The 19168-nt window shown below is 44.8% G+C and overlaps 1 protein-coding gene across 15 annotated transcripts in view; it reads left to right on the top strand.

Moving 5' to 3' along the window:
• nav3 (neuron navigator 3) overlaps positions 1-19168 on the top strand; it is a 927909-nt gene that overhangs the window by 896689 nt on the left and 12052 nt on the right. For all 15 annotated transcript variants that reach the window (XM_072552054.1, XM_072552051.1, XM_072552053.1 and 12 more), the window contains 8 exons: positions 1497-1650; positions 3646-3820; positions 6872-6969; positions 8721-8816; positions 11177-11345; positions 13279-13514; positions 14478-14632; positions 18317-18388. In XM_072552054.1, coding sequence (XP_072408155.1) covers positions 1497-1650; positions 3646-3820; positions 6872-6969; positions 8721-8816; positions 11177-11345; positions 13279-13514; positions 14478-14632; positions 18317-18388 — 1155 coding nt within the window. The remainder of the gene's footprint in view (positions 1-1496; positions 1651-3645; positions 3821-6871; positions 6970-8720; positions 8817-11176; positions 11346-13278; positions 13515-14477; positions 14633-18316; positions 18389-19168) is intronic.

Below are 19168 nucleotides of genomic sequence, written 5' to 3'. Positions count from 1 at the left end.
TGTGTGGGTTTCCTCCCACAGTCCAAAGGTGTGCAGGCTAGGTGAATTGGCCATGCTGAATTGTCCATAGGGTTAGTTGCATTTGTAGGGGAATAGATCTGGGTGGGTTACTCTTTGGAGGGTCGGTCTGGACTTGTTGGGCCGAAGGGCCTATTTCTATACTGTAGGTAACCTAATCTAATCATAATACAGCAAGGAAACAGGTCCTTTGATCCATCTTGTCCATGCCCATCAGATATCCTAACCTAATCTAACCTTACTAGTATTTGGCCCATATCCCTCTAAACTCTTCCTATTCACATACCCAACCAGTTGCCTTTTAAATGCTATAATTGTACCAGCCCCCAACACTGACAGCTCATTCCATACACGTACCAACCTCTGCATGAAAATGTTGCCCCTCAGGTCTCTTTTAAATCTTTCCCCTCTCACCCTAAACCTATGCCCTCTAGTTCAGGACTCCTCCATCCCAGGGAAAAGACTTTGCCTATTTATCGTATCCATGCCCCTCAATATTTTGTACATTTCTAAAAGGTCACCCCTCAGCCTCTGAGACTCCAGGGAAAACAGTCCCAGCCTACTCAGCCTCTCCCTATAGCTCAAACCCTCCAACCCTGGCAACATCCTTGCAAATCTTTTCTGACCCCGTTCAGGTTTCACAACATCCTTCCTATAGCAGGGAGACCAGAATGCAGTGTTCCAAAAGTGGCCTAACCCATGTCCTGTAGAGCCACAACATGACCTCCCAACTCCTATACTCAATGCTCTGACCAATAAAGGAAAGCATTCCGAGCACCTTCTTCACTATCCTATCTACCTGAGACTCCATTTTCAAGGAGCTATGAACCTGCACTCCAAGGTCTCTGTTCAGCAACACTCTGACAGCTTTACCATTAATTGTTTAAGCCACTTCCATTTGGAAGGATAAGAGCATCAGACACATGGGAACACCACCTCCTACTAGTTCCTCTCCAAGTGTCCCTGAGTCAAAATCCTGGAATTCCCTCCCTAAGGGCATTGTGGGTCTATAGCACATGGACTGCAGCTGTTCAAGAAGGCAGCTCACCCCCACACTCTCAAGGGGCAACTAGGGATGGGCAATAAATGCTGACACAGCCAGTGATCTGCATGTCCCCAATGATTAGATCTGCTTTTTGTAATTAGCACACAGACAGAGTGGGTGAATTTTGTGTCCCATACATTTATCATCAGTTCGCACTTTGCACTGGCCATCAACATGGGGTAGAGTTGCTCCAAAGTGGAAACCTTTCCAGTGCTGTTTGTGTCGCCTGTTTTTTGTTGCTGTCACAATTTCCATGTCTGTTCACCTGTGGAGTTCTGTTTCTCTGAAAGCCTTGATCTTTGCTCTCTGCTTGGGACAATTTGTTTTGATGAATGTGGATTATTGCTGTTTTGTAAGGCCCTGTCTTAGCCCTGCTAACCCTCTCTAGAGTGTTGCCCTGAGGCTGATCAATTCCTTTGCTTCACCACTTTAGCATCTGTGAGTGCACCGAGACGGAGGCTGAGGCCATTGTGCACCTGAAGAGTGAGCTGCGGGAGAAAGAACTCAAACTGACTGATATTCGCCTGGAAGCACTTAGCTCTGCTCACCACCTGGACCAGATCCGGGAAGCAATGAACAGGATGCAGGTAACTCTGAGGGAAAGAGACATTCGCATCACACTATTCAGAGTCTCAATGTCACTCAATCAATGAAAAACCATTTGAATTGTAGTCACCATGGTAATGATGGAAGTGGAGCCAGTTTGAGCACAGTAAGATCCCAAAAACAGTTTGAGATTAGTCAGATTTTTTTTCTGTTGGCCAAGTGATCAGCTGGAACAGTGCTCCACACATAGACCCCTGCTGTTAACCTGGTCCAGTCAGGGAGCCCTGGCTGACAGATATAACCAGGAGTGTCAGAGATTCTGTACACTCTGAGATCTGGCTCTGAGGGAGTTGGATCAGTGACAAGGACTTTCCACGTGTGAATAAAGGGTGACTTTGTGATGGGATACTGGTCTCTGGGGAGTTATTTAAGGATCTTTTACCTTCACCTGTAATGTTGGACAGAGCTCAGTTCAATGTCTGTTTAAAAATAAGGGGTAAGCCACTTAGAACAGAGTTGAAGAGAAACTTCTTCACCCAGAGAGTGATGAGTGTGTGGAATGCTCTGCCCCAGAGGGCAGAGGAGGCCCAGTCTCTGGATACTTTCAAGAAAGAGATGGATAGAGCTCTTAAGGATAATGGAATCAAGGGTTATGGGGATAAGGTAGGAACAGAATACTGATTGTGGATGATCAGCCATGATCATAATGAATGGTGGTGCTGGCTCAAAGGGCCGAATGGCCTACTCCTGCACCTATTGTCTATTGTGTGTCTCAAAGTCAATTTCTCTGACAGGGCAGCACTCCCTCAATATTGCACTGTGGGGGTCAGCCTTTTTGGTGTAGTATTTCAAATGGGACTTGAACTCAGAGTGTTCTGGCTCAGAGCTGAGAGTGCTGTACACTGAGCCAAGGCTGATCAAGATGGCTGGACCCCTCATGTTCTCTCGATCTGACCAATGTGCCTGGCACAGGACACAGTCTGTAACATGTCCAAGCTCCTTGACCAGTGACTGTTGTTAAGTCAAAAATATTTTGTTCCTGCAATGTTTTGACATTCAAAGCAAAACCAATTAAGTTTATTTGAAGGCCCCAGTTTGGAAGCTGCGGCTATTAAAACTGGTGACACGGCTGTGTCTCTAAACCAAAGAGAAATTGGGCAGGAAGAAGAGAAGAGCTGAACATTATTTAAACAGAGAAGGACTACAGAAAGCCACACCGCAGAGGGATTTGGGAGTCTTTGTCCATGGTATGCACAAAACAAGTGTCCGAGATCAGGAGGTACGAGGAAAGACAAATGGAAATCTGTCTTTTATTTCAAAGGGAATGGTGTTTAACGGTAAGATGGTTTTGCAAAAGCTTATATGAGTCATTAGTCAGACCACAGCTGGAATACCGTGAACAGTTTGGATCCTTATCGAAGGAAAAGTATACTGCCATCCGAAGCAGGGACAGAGAAGGTTCCTTCAGCTGAACCCAGGTATGGAGGGACTGTCTTATACCAAGAGGTTGAGTATATTGGGCCTATACATGTTCAAGTTTAGAAAATTGAGAGCTGACCTTATTGAAACATACAAGATTCTGAGGGGATTTGGCAGGGTGGATGTGAAGAAGCTGTTTCCCCTTCTGGAAAAGTTCAGGATCAAAGCGCGTAATCTCAGAGTAAGATATCACCCAGTTAGGAGAGAGATGAGGAAAAAAATCTCTTCTCTCAGCTTCTTGTAAATCAATGGAATTGTTTATAGCAGAGCACTGTCGAGGTTGGGTCATTAAATATCTTGAAGACTGAGGTAGGCAGATTTTGAATCAATGTGGGAATCAGGGCTATAGGGATTAGGCAGGACAGTGAGTTGAAGATGATCAGATCAGCCATGATCTCATTGAATGGCGAAGCAGACAAGATGGGCTGAATGGCCTACTCCTACATCGTATGGTCTCACAGAAATGTAGCAGAAGCTCTGAGATTTTAAACGGGTGTGTGACTCAGACACTTTCTTGGCTGATGGTTCTACTAAATGCTGTTTTTACTCAATTGCAGAATGAAATTGAACTTCTAAAAGCAGAAAATGATCGCTTGAAATCAGAGACAGGAAGTAGCAGTGGAGCAGCACAGACGCAATCCCAGTCATCAACCTCATCTTCCACTTCCTCCTCCCGCCATTCCCTGGGACTTTCCCTCCACAATCTCAATGTCAGCGGAGCTGCAACAACAGGTAAAGTGGGAACATAACATCAGAATGTTTGTGAGAGAACTGTCAATGTAATCACAACTGTATAACAATTCCCATGAGTCCATGTCATCTATCGATCTGTTTATCATAAGGTGAAGAACAGAATATAAAGTAGTCACATTTTAAACAAGGTCAAGTATGTAATTGGTAAATATGCAATAAACATTATTAAGGTCCAACATCTACAAGCCACAAGTCAGGAGTGTGGTGGAATATTCCTCACTGGATCAAAATCCTGAAATTCCCTCCCTAATGGCATTGTGGGTCTACCTACAGCACAGGGACTACAGCTCACCACCACCTTATCAAGGGTGACTGGGAATGGGTAATAAATAGCCACCCAGCTGATGATGCCCACATCCCATAAATGAATAAAAATCCCCCCAATCTTCAGGTTACTGCCAGATCTGGTTAATCCACCTTAAACACCACTGAGTGCTGCAGTCTTCAGCTCAAGCAGGGACATCCTGGAAAGTCAATCTAAACCCAGCTTCTTTTCTCTATTACAAACCAACTGTTTAAAGTCTTCTCGTGTATCCCCCTCATTCACCTCCTTCAGTAACTGCAGGACCCTGGTCAGCTCTTGGTCACCGAGGTGTGGACAATCAGCCTCTGCGATTTCCCTTTCTTCCAAGGCTTAACCTCCTCAAGTGTCTCCTCCTGCCCCAGACCCAAACTTACTCCTCACTCTCTCTCTCCCATTTCCCCACAAGTGTCCCTGAGTCAAAATCCTGGAATTCCCTCCCTAAGGGCATTCTGGGTCTATAGCACATGGATTGCAGCGGTTCAAGAAGGTAGCTCACCCCCACACTCCACTTCTGATGGACAGTCACCAAACTCGAAACGTTAACTGCTGTATTCCCACGGTGGATGCTGCCAGACCTGCTGAGCTTTGCCAGCAATGTCTGTTTCGATTTCAAGCTCAACGTGTCCTTGCAGCATGCCTTCCCTCCGTCAACCCTATCCCACCAAACTCTGTGATGAAAGCAAAACATGCTGGAGGTGGTATTAACGGCAGTGGATGAACCTTTGAATCCACAGACTAATGGGATGGAAAGAGAGGCCAAGGGGAACCTTGTCGTTCTGGGGAGGAGGAGAAGAGGTGAGGCCGATGTGTTGGGGATAGGTCAGATGCGGCTGAGGGTCTGACAGCCATAGTCCATTGGAGGGTGCCTTCATCAGAACAGAGATTGAGAATCTGGGAGGATGGAATAGAATCCTTCCTGAGGCAGGCTGTGAGGAGATGACTGGTGATATCAGTGGTCAGCCTATCCCCAAAATGGAAACAGTGAGGCCAAGGAAGGGAAGGGAAGAGTCAGAAATGGACCAGGTGAAGGTGAGAGGATAGAAATTGGAAGTGAAGCTGTTGCATTTTTCCAATTCTGGATGAGATCAAATGTTCTGGGGAGGGACCCTGAGAAGGATTGGAACAAAGAATGTTCCATGGACCCCACAGAGACACAGGAACAATTGGGGCCCATAACTGAGGCCAATGACTGGGGCCCATGTGGGTACCCATGGTCACACATTTAACTTGATGAAAGTGAGGTCCACCTGGAGGCAAAGATGATGGAGGTAAAGTTCAACACCATGTCATGCCCAGAATTAATTGAGCTAGGAATAAAAGGATAAAGCTAAGCCCTTTACTGAGCATAGATCAGTCAGTAACAGAGAGAGGAGAAGGTCAGAGGAGGTGGTGAATATACGGTAGGAGGTGGGATTAGATGAAGGGATGGAGTCGGAGGGAGGGGGAGAGAATGAAGGATTCGGAAGAGGATTCAGTTTGAGAGCGTTCCCTAATGCCTAAAAGAGACGAAAAATGTTTCTTGTTAAGATGACAAATGATACAAAGAATGAAATAGAACTGGGGCCTGGGGCACCTCTGAGTTAGTGTGAGGTGATATTGATGGAGAGAAAGCTGGAGACTGTGCATGGCACTGACTGGATCCCAGGATCCAATGGAATCTGCTGCTTCAGGAGCATTGTACATCACAGAGATCCCTGTGATCCCTCCTGGTTCCCATGTTATTTAATGGTGTTAATGGTTCTGACTCTTTGGAAGTTGAGCCTGTCTCTTTCAAAACTCTTGTCATAACACAACAACAACTTACATTTATGCAGCACCTTTAACATAATAGCTCCCCCCTCCCCCCCCACCAAGGTGCTTCACAAGGAGTGTTTCAAAACAAAATTTGATGCCAAGCCACATAAGGGGATATTGAATAAATATTTAAAAGCTTTGTCAGAAGGTCAGCTTTAAGAAGTATCTTCACGAAAGAGAGAGAGTTGGGAAAATGTAAGGACAAAATTCTAAGCCCTAGGCCCAGGCAGCTGAAGGCTGGGCTTCATGTGCAGCGGGCTCCTAACTGACCCCTCACTGACCTTTCACTGACCCCTCACCATGTGCTCACTGACCCCTCACTGACCCTTCACTGACCCCTCACCGACCCTTCACTGACCCCTCACCCTGTGCTCACTGACCCCTCACCCTGTGCTCACTGACCCTTCACTGACCCTTCACTGACCCCTCACCCTGTGCTCACTGACCCCTCACTGACCCTTCACTGACCCCTCACCATGTCCTCACTGACCCCTCACCATGTGCTCACTGACCCCTCACTGACCCTTCACTGACCCCTCACCATGTCCTCACTGACCCCTCACCATGTCCTCACTGACCCCTCACCATGTGCTCACTGACCCCTCACTGTGTGGTCACTGACCCCTCACCATGTGCTCACTGACGCTTCACTGACCCCTCACCATGTCCTCACTGACCCCTCACTGAGTGGTCACTGACCCCTCACCATGTCCTCACTGACCCCTCACTGACCCTTCACTGACCCCTCACCATGTGCTCACTGACCCCTCACTGTGTGGTCACTGACCCCTCACTGACCTCTCATCATATGCTCACTGACCCCTCACCCTGATTCCCAGTCAGGTTCCCCACTGCCTGAATTTCTCAAGATCAGAGTCAGGGCCAATTCATTTTCACTGGAAGTAAGATTATTTACATTTTGCCTTTTCCAGACAGTTTGCTGGATGAAGGATCTGATGGTTCATTCCGTAAGGAGAGCTGTAGTGTGCGAATAATGATTTGCCTGAACAAACAACTCAAGCGAACTAAGGTAAGAGGGGGGAGTATGGGATTTGTTGTTGTTGTTGGAACAGGGCAGTGGGGGGGATGGAAGTTGAATCTTAAAGGAGGCAGAGGTAGGGTGGGAGATGCACCTTCCAAAAGTTATCTCAGCAAATTATGTAAGTAACATATTCATATAGAGGCCATTCAGCCCCTCAAACCTGTTTCTCTAACTGAGCTGTACTGTAACCAGCCTTGGGTTTGTAACTCTCAATATTCCTTGCACCTCTCAAACTGAGTTTTTTTCCGCTACGATGGGTGTGTGGAGCTAATTTCCTTATTGGACACCTCAGGTCATTGGGCATTGTTGCTCCATCTCTGCCATACTCTGTGATGTGTGAGTTCCTGACCAACTGAGCTGTCTGTATATGGTTCCCTTCCCAACAGGTCAGGCTGACTGGATAGCTTTCAAAGGTGCTGTCAGAGGGGTGATGGCTCGAACATCTTCTCTCTCTGCACTCTGTGATACTGTGACCTTATTTAAGGTATTTTGTAACATTTTCAAGAGATGCTCATTGTTGTGGACCAAACCAGACCCTTCAGGCAGATAGCTTAGACCTAAACTTTTTCTTATTTTAAAGATAAATGTAAATTGTCTGTTCCAGTTGCAATGCGATTGGTCAAAGTACTCGACGTTAAACAAAGCACAATTTATTTAAACACTGTAGTTAAAATACAATCAAAGAAAGAGGAATTTAGAATCACTTAACTCTACTGGAAAACTTAACCAAATAATCAATACAGTACCTATGACTAACTAACAGTTCCGAAATAGTAGCATCCCATAAGCACACCCTTTGACAAAAAAAGCAAATTCAGGCACATATTCTCACATGCAGTTCTCCAATCCAGGAAGAACAAACATCAAGAGAAATTTCATAGAAAGCAGCAGATCAGAGATGGAAGCTCCATCTCTTTTAAGACCCCAATAGCTTCTGCTTTAAGCTAACTCTAAAAACAAGAAAAAAACTAGAAAGTCTTGTCTGCAGGAGCTGGTCACACCCAGCCAGGCTGCTTCTATTGTTCCAACTTTAAACAATACCCATGTCCTCACAAGTTGTTTACTTTCGATTAGACAGCTCTGAACCCCTGTCTTATAACCTCACTTCAAAAACAAAACAGAGTAAAATAACCTCTTAAAGTGTCAGCTTTGTCACATTCATTTATCAATGCTAACAAGACATGTTTCATACAGCAACTAATTGTCCAGAAGGCAGATTGCTATAGCAAGTAAACTCAGGTTTTGGTGTTCATGTTTCCTTGCATCACTCAGGATATCCCAAACATTCCATGCTGCTTTTTCCTCACTGAACCACAGCTTTTCGGGAAAGAATCTGCAAACAGCGACCAAGACCAAGAGACTAAGTGATTGGATCACTTCGTGGCTGGGCGGTATGTTGGTCAGGATACATGGGCATCCACTTTTACTCTTTGCTGTTTCCTAAACAGAGCCACAGAAACATCCATTGGCACACACAGAAATCAATATTTGGTTTAAACCTCATTTTTAGGACATGGGAAAGACAGCGATCTGTCAGCGACTTACATTTGTACCGCCCAGCTAACGAAACAAAACTTCCTGCACCACTCTGGGAAAGATTAACAAACAAAATTTGACACTGAGCCGAAAAAGATGATACGGCAGCAAACATCCTAAAGCTACATCAGGCAGGGAGCTGAAGTGTGATGTTGTTTCATTTATAACTGTTTCTGCTAAAACAGCTTTTGATTAATTTACAGGAAGAAAAGTCTCCTCAGTACCTCATAGGGTCGTTAGGAGTCAGTGGAAAAACAAAATGGGATGTTCTTGATGGTGTAATCCGTCGATTGTTTAAGGTGAGCATTTTGTGCATTCGGACAATAGTCCATTTGCTCAGAATTCTTTTGTTTATCCAACACTAACTTCACAAAATCAAGTGAGGGGTCTGTGCCAGAGGGGAGACTCAGTCAGTGGAAGCGTGGATCTGACAATCAGGATGCATAATGCCCCTCTCTGACTTGGTCTCCCTTTCAACACACCCCGACTTCCTGACAGATTAACCCAGCAATCAGACTTATTGTATTAAAGGGGCTAAGTGTTGGAAACTCAGAATTGGGTGGGAGAGACATAGTCACCTTAAAAAGGGTGGATAGAGAATTCTTCAGTAAGATATGTGTATGAAAACTCCTGAAGGATCCCCTGGACTAAGCTCACTATGCACCAGACACATCTTCAACAATAGCCTCATTATCCAGACCTGGGCTCTCTTGGTGTTATGTGAGCAGAACATCTTGGAAGGGTCTTCAAGTGAGACTTTGCGGGAATAAACAGAGCAGTCACACTGCTGGGAATGTATAGTGCACCTGCAGACAGTCAGCAGGCAATTGAGGAGCACATCTATAGACAATCCCCTGACGTGAGTAAAAACAATACAGGTTAAGGATATGAGGGGGTTTCAATGACCCAACATTAATTTGGAAAGTGTAAAGGATTCAGAGGGAGCAGAATTCTTGAAATGTACGCAGGAGAGCTTTTTATCTAATTATGTGTAAGGTCCAACAAGGGATGATGCTTTGCTGCCCCTAAGTCTGGGGAATGACATTGGATAGTGTTCATGGCGACACTGGGCAAGTATCTTAGTGACGGCGAGCACAACACCACATCAGCTCAGTATATTATGGAAATGGAAAGCAGATTTTAAGGGAAGGCAGATTTTATTAAAATAAATCTGTCTAAAATAGATTGGGAATAGTTACTTGAGGTAACTCTACAGCAGCATTGTGGGAAGGGTTCAGGAAGGGACTGGGGTAGTATAGGCCCAACATGTTTTTTTTAGAGTGAAATGTAGGGGCAAGAAGCCCAGAGAACCCTGGATATCCAGGGATACTTAAGAGTGGATGAAAAGGAAAAGAGAGAAACATATAACAGATTCAGAGGGAGCAAATCAATGGAGTCACTCTGAGAATATAGAGAGTGCAGGGGGGGGTGGGGGGAGGGGATCTAAAGAAAGCAAAGAGGGAATGTGAGAAAACATTGGTGGGTAAGATTATGGAGAATGCCAAGAGATTCAACCAGTATATCATGGGGAAAAGAATAATCAGGGAAAGAGTGGAACCAACAGGGAAATCTGCACAAGGAGCCGGAAGGCACTGGTAAAGTGTGAAACAAATATTTCACATTTATCTTCACACGGGAGTAGGAGAATGTAGTTCTATATTTGGAAGAAGGACCTTGTGAGTTCTTGAGCAGTTTGATGCAGGGAGTGAGGAGGCACTGGAGGCGAAGGCAGATTGTAATGTGGACAAATCCTCAGGTCTGGGTGAGTTGTATCACAAACTGCTGTGGGTGATGTAGGAGGAAGTCACAGGGGTAACCATACGTCACAGATTTGATTGAATTTTTCTATGAGGTGACCATGTGTTTTGATGAAGATAGTATAGTTGTTTAATTACCCAGCGGGTCGGGGGTGGGGGGGGGGGGGGGGGTGGGGTTTGGAATGCCCTGTCTTGGGGGGGGGGGGGGGTGTGTGGAGTTGAGGCAGGAAACCTCACAAACTTCATAAAGTGCTTGGATGAGCCATTTGAATGTCTTAACATTGAAGAATATGTGCCTGGTGCTGGAGAGCGGGCCTAGTGTCGATTTAGAGTAGTTTTTGTTGGCACAGATTCAATGGGCTGAAAGGCCTCTTCTGTATTACATGATTCTGTTGGACTCTGTCATGGCTCATGAATCCCCAGCAGCAGCCAGCCTGACTCGGCTTCCCTGTATGTGGCTCTTGACCTTAGTCCCTGGTTAACTAAGGACTAATCTAAAGAAGGATCACTGAGACCCAAAACATTAACTCAATTTCTCTCTCCACAGAAGCTGCCAGACCTGCTGAATTTCTCCAGCATCTTCAGTTCTGCAGCTTTTATGGTAAACTAAGAAGCTTCTGGTATCGAAGATCTTTCTTTAAAGCAGAGGCTGAGCTTTGCATTCTGAAGTTAGTTAGGGGTGAACAGCTCACGCTGACCTTGCAATGTTCACATCCAAGAACAAGTCAGTCTCTTTTTTTTAAATACATTCCTCCATAGGATGTACTGACTGGGTCAGTAGTTATTGCCCGTCCCTAGTTGCCCCTTGAGAAGGTGACCTTTATGAACCAGTGCAGACCATGTGCTGTAGGTCAACACACAATGCCATTGAATTAAAAATGAACTTTATCTTCTCAATGTAGGAGTATATTTTCCGTTTGGACCCCAGTACAAGTCTCGGTCTGTCATCTGACAGCATTCTCAGCTACAATATTGGGGAGGTAGTGAGAGCAGGGAACCTGGAACTGCCGGAACTGCTGCCCTGTGGCTACCTGGTTGGAGAGAGCAACATCATTACTGTGAATCTAAAAGGTACTTCACAAAGTTTCAGGAAAGACTGGAATGGAGTTGGTTAAAGAAAGGTTCTATTTATGTAGCACCTTTCACAATCTCAGGATGTTCCAAAATACTTTACAATAATTGTACAGTAACTATTGTAAGCAATTCTGATGGGGTGTTTTAAACCAATACTCCACCTTTTGTTCAAACATCAAGCAGTCATTATTATTTCACCAGTGGATAGACAATCTGAACTGGTGACCCAAAACACTTATAGCGTCATAGAGTCATACAGTACAGAAACAGACCCTTCGATTCAACTCATCCACACTCACCAGACATCTCAATCTGATCTAGTCCCATTTGCTAGCATTTGTCCCCATCTCCCTCTAAATCCATCCTATTCATAAACCCATCCGGATGTCTTTTAAAGCTCACTAGTGTATAGTTCCCTGGCTTTCCTTATAGCTTTTCTTAAATAATGGCACTACATTAACCAACCTCCAGTCTTCCAGTGCCTCACACATGGTTATCGATGATACGAGTATCTCAGCAAGGGGCCCAGCAGTCACTTCCCTAGCTTCTTCTTCGTTGATTCAGAGTTTCACAGTTTGTTTTTAATGCTGTTTACACCGAGCTGGTGTTATGACTCATATCCCAAACGTACCCTTGTGATGCCAAAGCAAGCAAAGCTGTGAGCCAAGTGCTCGAAAACAGGATTAGAGTAGTGAGGTGTTTTGGACTGGCACAGATTCAATGGGCTGAAGGGCTTACTTTCTGGTTGTAGACCTCAATGACTCTATTAACAACGACGTGGAGGTGACAGTGTTGGACAATTTAGAACATTCCAAGATTGACACAGGATGAGTGCAGCCTGTGATTCAAATTAAGGGATAGAAGTCATTGCCACAATCTGTTGCCCATGATAACATCCATTCACCCCTGTCATAGAGGAGCTAAAGTCTTTTACACAAAGATCAGTTTGGGAGTCAGGGAAAACCTCGCCTTGTTGGGATCCATTGTTTTATTAACGAGCACCCGTCCAGAGAAAGATTGGCGCTAAACACAGACCCTTCAGCAAATGTCCTCAGCAGACGTGGTAATAATATTGTAGAGTCGTGGAGTCATAGGAATGTACAGCATGGAAACAGACTCTTCGGTCCAGTGCACCCATGCCAACTAGATATCCTAAATTAATCCAGTCCCATTTGCCAACATTTGGCCCATATCGCTCCAAATCCTTCCTATTCATATACCCATCCAGATGCCTTTTAAATGTTGTAATTGTACCAGCCTCCACCACTTCCTCTGGCAGCTCATTCCATACACATACCACCCTCTGCGTGAAAAAGTTGCCCTTTAGGTCCCTTTTATACCTTTCCCCTCTCACCCTAAACCTAGGCCCTCTCGTTCTGGACTCCCCCACCCCAGGGAAAAGATTGTTCACTGAAACCAACAGCAAGCTGCTTTGCAGTTTGCATTTCTTTCAGAGGATTATTTTAAACCCCACCATTGTTGTTCCATTTTTTAAAAAATGCACTTAGTGACATTACATCTTCGAGACAAGGCTGTTGTAATGTTCGAAACAAGGCAGTCAGTTTTCACACAGCAAGCTGCCACCAAAAACATTCAGCTCATGACCAGATAATTGTTTGTAAAACAGTGAGGTATAAATGTTGACTCTGGCACCCTCTGCATTCATCAGAGATGGCAATGGGGGCTGAGTTTAACTTCAGACTGAAAGACAGCACCTCCCTGAGAAAAGGTGTCCAGTATAACTGCCCAATGTGCAGGTGCTCTCTCTGCTGTTGACTCCATACCTCAATGTGCTGTTAATACGGATAGCAGGACAGGGATTGTTGGCCAGAAGTGTGACTGAATTATCGAGTCACAATGTAACAAAGGTGTGGATTAGTCTGATTTTATCATTTTGCTGCCAGTCTTCGTCATATTCTCCCCTTTGCAGGTGTGGCAGAGAATAGTGTGGACAGCTTGGTGTTTGAAACACTAATTCCAAAACCCTTAACACATCGTTACCTCAACGTCCTGCTAGAACATCGAAGGATCATCCTCTCGGGACCTAGTGGGACCGGGAAAACCTACTTAGCCAATAAACTTGCAGAATTCCTGGTGAACAGGGCTGGAAGGGAGGTCGCTGATGGGTCGATAGCCACTTTTAACGTGGACCACAAATCGAGCAAGGTGAGGAGAAACACAGGGAGCAAAATATTACTCCCCTCGGATTAGGTTCTATTCCTCAACGCCTCAGTAAGTTTACTCAGTGAGTATTTCAGTTGTGCAGATCAGGACAGTTTCTGCTCAATGTACAGCTCATACTAAAGGGGTCATTGTTAGTCTCAAAATCTTTCAGATTTATAGTTGAAAGTTAATTGGCTGTGGTAATGTGGTTCTATGGAGCTAGCAACTCAAGAGTTCATAAGTTCAAATCTTGTCAGTGGGAAGTTGTAGAAGTGAATTCAGTCTATCTAGTAGTTTAAGGGTACAAGCAAAGGTAGATGTAGATGGAAGCTTGTTATCTGGGTCCTCTCTGACTACATGGGACTCCAGTCTCTATATCCACACCATTCTTTCAAAGTGTGATAGAAAAATGCTCCAAAACCCTCCACAGGATCAGACAAACCATGTGATGAGATATCAGATGTTTGGTGAGAGAGGGAGGTTTAAAGGAACATCTAAAAGAGGGGAGAGAAGTAAAGACAGGATGAGATATAGGCATTGATTTCTGAGTGCTGATACAATGGCTCAAGGGATTAGAACTGGGGGCTGGGGGAGGGACTTGAACAGAATCATCAGGATAATTAAATTTAGGATGATGCTGCATTAAGCCTTGCCAGTGCCCCCACATCCAGAGAAAAGAAATGTTTTTTGTTTAAAGTTGGCCGTCTCCCTATTACTGATCCCTTGTGAAGGACCCCCTGCTGTATGTATGTAGCTCTTGGATGAGGTAGATATTGACCATTTTGAAGAGTCACACATTGTAATGAGCACTTGGTGGTTATTGTGTATGAAATGTTAGCCCCAGTAGGGGATCGCAGCAATCTGAAAACAAGGAGGTTCAACAGAAAAATATTGGCAAGACAAAATAAACTTGTAAAATGTGGAAACTTGTCTGAAATAAATGTGTCTTTTTTTAACATTTGGAAGGAATTGCGCCAATACTTGTCAAACCTGGCTGATCAGTGCACTACTGCGGATAATGGTTCTGACCTGCCTTTAGTGATAATCCTGGATAACCTCCATCATATTGGTTCATTGAGTGACATCTTCAATGGATTCCTCAATTGTAGATACCACAAATGGTAAGTTCTGGATCATTAAGGAAGAAAGTTTCTCATTTAACTCTCACAACCTTAGAGTATCTCAAGATCACTTTGCAGCTAACGAAATACTTTTTGACATGTAGTCACTGTTATATTATGAAAGAGATGGCAGGTAAACCCTGTTATAGGAAGGATATTATAAAGCTGGAGAGGGTTCAGAAGAGATTAATCAGGATGTTGCTGGGAGTAGAGAGTTTGAGTTATCAGGAGCGGCTGGATAGGCTAGGAACTTTTCATTGGAACGTAGGAGATTGAGAGGCAATCTGATAGAAGTTTATAAAATAATGAGAGGTATAGATAGAGTTAATGGTAGTTGTCTTTTCCCTAGATTGGGAATTTCAAGATGAAGGGGCACGTTTTTGAGATGAGAGGAGAGAGATTTAAAGAAGACATGAGAGGCAGATTTTTTACACAGAAGGTTGTTCACAATGAACTTCCTGAGGAAGTGATGGATGCGGGTACAGTGACAAAGTTTAAAACACATTTGGATAAGCACATGACTAGAAAAGGTTTGGAGGGATATGGGCCAGGAGCAGGCATTGGGACTAGTTTAGTTTGGGATCATGTCTGGCATAGACTGGTTGGACTGATGGATTGGTTTCCATGCTGTATGACTGTAACCGCAGATGCTGGAAATCAGAAACAAGGAGATTTCCCAGGATGCTGCCTGGACTGGAGGGACATGTCTTATGAAGAAAAGTTAAGGGAGCTAGGGCTTTTCTCATTGGAGCGAATAAGAATGAGAGGTGACTTGATAGAGGTGTACAAGATGGTGAGGCATAGATCGAGTTGATAGTGAGGATTTTTTCCCAGGGCAGAAATGTCTATCACAAGGGGGCATAATTTTAAGGTGATTAGAGGAAGGATTAGGGGAGATGTCAGAGGAAGGTTCTTTTCACAAAGAGTGGTGGGTGGGTGGAATGCACTGCCAGCGGTGGGAGTAGAGTCAGCTACATTGGGGACGTTTAAGCGACTCTTGGATTGGCACATGGATGATAGTGGGGTAAAAACAGATGAGGTAAAAACAATGACTGCAGATGCTGGAAAGCAAATACTGGATTAGTGGTGCTGGAAGAGCACAGCAGTTCAGGCAACATCCAACGAGCAGCGAAATCGACGTTTCGGGCGGCTTTTGCCCGAAACGTCGATTTCGCTGCTCGTTGGATGCTGCCTGAACTGCTGTGCTCTTCCAGCACCACTAATCCAGTACATGGATGATAGTACAATGAAGTACAATCCTGGTCACTGCATTATAGAAAGGATATGGAAGCTTTGGAAAGGGTTCAGAGGAGATTTACGAGGATGTTGTCTGGTATGGGGGAAGATTGTTTGAGGAAAGACTGAGGGACTTGAGGCTCTTTTCATTAGAGAGAAGAATGTTGAGAGGTGACTTAATTGAGACATATAAGATTGTCAGAGGGTTAGAAAGGGTGGACAATGAGAGCCTTTCTCCTCAGATGGTGATGGCTAGCACGAGGGGACATTGCTTTAAATTGAAGAGTAATAGACATAGGACAGATGTCAGAGGTAGTTTCTTTACTCAGAGAGTAGTAGGGGCGTGGAACGCACTGCCTGCAACAGTAGTAGACTCGCCAACTTTAAGGGCATTTAAATGGTCATTGGATAAACATATGGATGAAAATGGAATAGTGTAGGTTAGATAAGCTTGATTGGTTCCACAGGTTGGTGCAACATCAAGGGCTGAAGGGCCTGTACTGTACTGTAATGTTCTATGAAAATTATTTATGTTAGTTTGATCCTCAAGTAGGATAAAAGGTCAGCACACATCAAGGGCTGCAAAGCCTGTACAGTGCTGTACTGTTCTATGTTCTAAAATCAGAAATTGCTGGAAAAACACAACAGGTCTGGCAGCCTCTGTAGAGAGAAAGCAGCGTTATTACCTCTGGTCCGGTAACCCTTCCTCAGAACATGCAGGCAGTGGTGCCCAGTAACATTCGGAAACAACAAAGTGATAATGAGGGAACCATCTGTACTTGTTTTAAGTGATTGTGGCTGAGTGACCAGGATGTGAGCGTGAACCGAACCAACAACAGAAATTGCTGGAGAAACTCGGTGGTGGGTGAGTTGTTGGAGGGAATCCTGAGGGACAGGATGTACATGTATTTGGAAAGGCAAGGACTGATTCGGGATAGTCAACATGGCTTTGTGCATGGGAAATCATGTCTCACAAACTTGATTGAGTTTTTTGAAGAAGTAACAAAGAAGATTGATGAGGGCAGAGCTGTAGATGTGATCTATATGGACTTCAGTAAGGCATTCGACAAGGTTCCCCATGGGAGACTGATTAGTAAGGTTAGATCTCATGGAATACAGGGAGAACCAGCCATTTGGATACAGAACTGGCTCAAAGGTAGAAGACAGAGAGTGGTAGTAGAGGGGTGTTTTTCAGACTGGAGGCCTGTGACCAGTGGAGTGCCACAAGGATCGGTGCTGGGCCCTCTACTTTTTGTCATTTACATAAATGATTTGAATGCGAGCATAAGAGGTACAGTTAGTAAGTTTGCAGATGACACAAAAATTGGAGGTGTAGTGGACAGCGAAGAGGGTTACCTCAGATTACAACAGGATCTGGACCAGATGGACCAATGGGCTGAGAAGTGGCAGATGGAGTTTAATTCAGATAAATGCGAGGTGGTGCATTTTGGGACAGCGAATCTTAGCAGGACATGTACACTTAATGGTAAGGTCCTAGGGAGTGTTGCTGAACAAAGAGACCTTGGAGTGCAGGTTCACAGCTCCTTGAAAGTGGAGTCGCAGGTAGATAGGATAGTGAAGAAGGTGTTTGGTATGCTTTCCTTTATTGGTCAGAGTATTGAGTACAGGAGTTGGGAGGTCATGTTGCGGCTGTACAGGACATTGGTTAGGCCACTGTTGGAATATTGCGTGCAATTCTGGTCTCCTTCCTATCAGGTTGGAGGATTTGAGCGATAGGGAGAGGCTGAATAGGCTGGGGCTGTTTTCCCTGGAGTGTCGGAGACTGAGGGGTGACCTTATAGAGGTTTACAAAATCATGAGGGGCATTGATAGGATAAAAAGACAAAGTCTTTTCCCTGGGGTTGGGGAGTCCAGAACTAGAGGGCATAGGCTTAGGGTGAGAGGGGAAAGATATAAAAGAGACCTAAGAGGCAACTTTTTCACGCAGAGGGTGGGACGTGTATGGAATGAGCTGCCAGAGGAAGTGGTGGAGGCTGGTACAATTGCAACATTTAAGATGCATTTGGATGGGTATATGAATAGGAAGGGTTTGGAGGGATATGGGCTGGGTGCTGGCAGGTGGGACTAGATTGGGTTGGGATATCTGGTCGGCATGGACGGGTTGGACCGAAGGGTCTGTTTCGGTGCTGTACTTCTCTATGACTCTATAAGTCTGGCAGCATTTGTGTAGAGAGAAACAGGGTTCATGTCTCAGATCCAGTGACCTTTCTTTTTGTTTCCAATTCCCAGCATCCACAGTTCTTTGTTTTATTTTACACAAAAGTGAACTCATTTGTTCTTTTATGAAAAAAAAAGGAAATTTTTATTTTCCTGAGAGCGCAGTTATTCAGACTGGGGATATTCTGTTGGGGAAAAATTGCTCCTTTTGATTTGGAGCTGAAGTTTTTGTGGCGATGGTATAACATGTATTTTTTTTAATGTCTGCAGTCCCTATGTTATTGGAACAATGAACCAAGCTGTCTCGTCCTCCGCTAACCTGGAACTTCACCACAACTTCAGGTACTTGTGAAGGCTGATGCCAAACCTTCTGCATGATCATCTTCCTCCTCCAACTTCCCTTCCCCTTAAAAATGGTGTCATGAGATGAATCCATTGAGTCATCGGGGGTGGGGAGGGGGGCTTCAGTTCACTTGTAGCCACTTCCACCTTGGGATCAGAAAATACAAGGTACAAACCTCACTCCACACTGTCCCAGTGGAGACGTGGAATTCCATGTTAGGATCCAGAAGGATATTTGTGTTGGAAGTAGGTGTCACATTCCCCATCCCTGCCCCCTGGGTTTTGGGATCACAATAACCCTCCCCTTGATATATGACTAATGTTCCCTAAGAAGAGTAAACATACCACCATCAGGATCAGGGACAGGAGTAGGTCACTCAGTCCCTCAAGCCTGATTCCCCAGTCAGCAAGATCATGGCTGATCTGACTGGGGCTAGTCTCCTCTTTCCTGCCTACCCCGAGTCATCTTTGATTCCCTTGCTAGGCAAGAATCTACCTTGGTTGGGTGCTCACTTCCACACACAGTGAATGCTGGATCAGTTATTAACTTTAACTCCGACATTGTTTTTGTGAAGTAGAGATATTAGAGGCCAAAGGCAGGTGTATGAGGTTAGGCCACAGATCAATCACAATCTCATTCAATGGTAGAACAGGCTCGAGGGGCTGAACGGCCTACCTCTTATACTATGTTTGCAGGCAATATAATTCTACCAGGCAGCACCTTCAGGAGAATAAAGTGAATGAAAATAGAGGTGATGTGCATGTACTGTTGCAAATGAT

This window comes from Chiloscyllium punctatum, chromosome 32 (assembly GCF_047496795.1).
Source record: "Chiloscyllium punctatum isolate Juve2018m chromosome 32, sChiPun1.3, whole genome shotgun sequence".
Classification (NCBI taxonomy): domain Eukaryota; kingdom Metazoa; phylum Chordata; class Chondrichthyes; order Orectolobiformes; family Hemiscylliidae; genus Chiloscyllium; species Chiloscyllium punctatum.
This window is presented reverse-complemented; position numbering and strand designations above follow the sequence as displayed.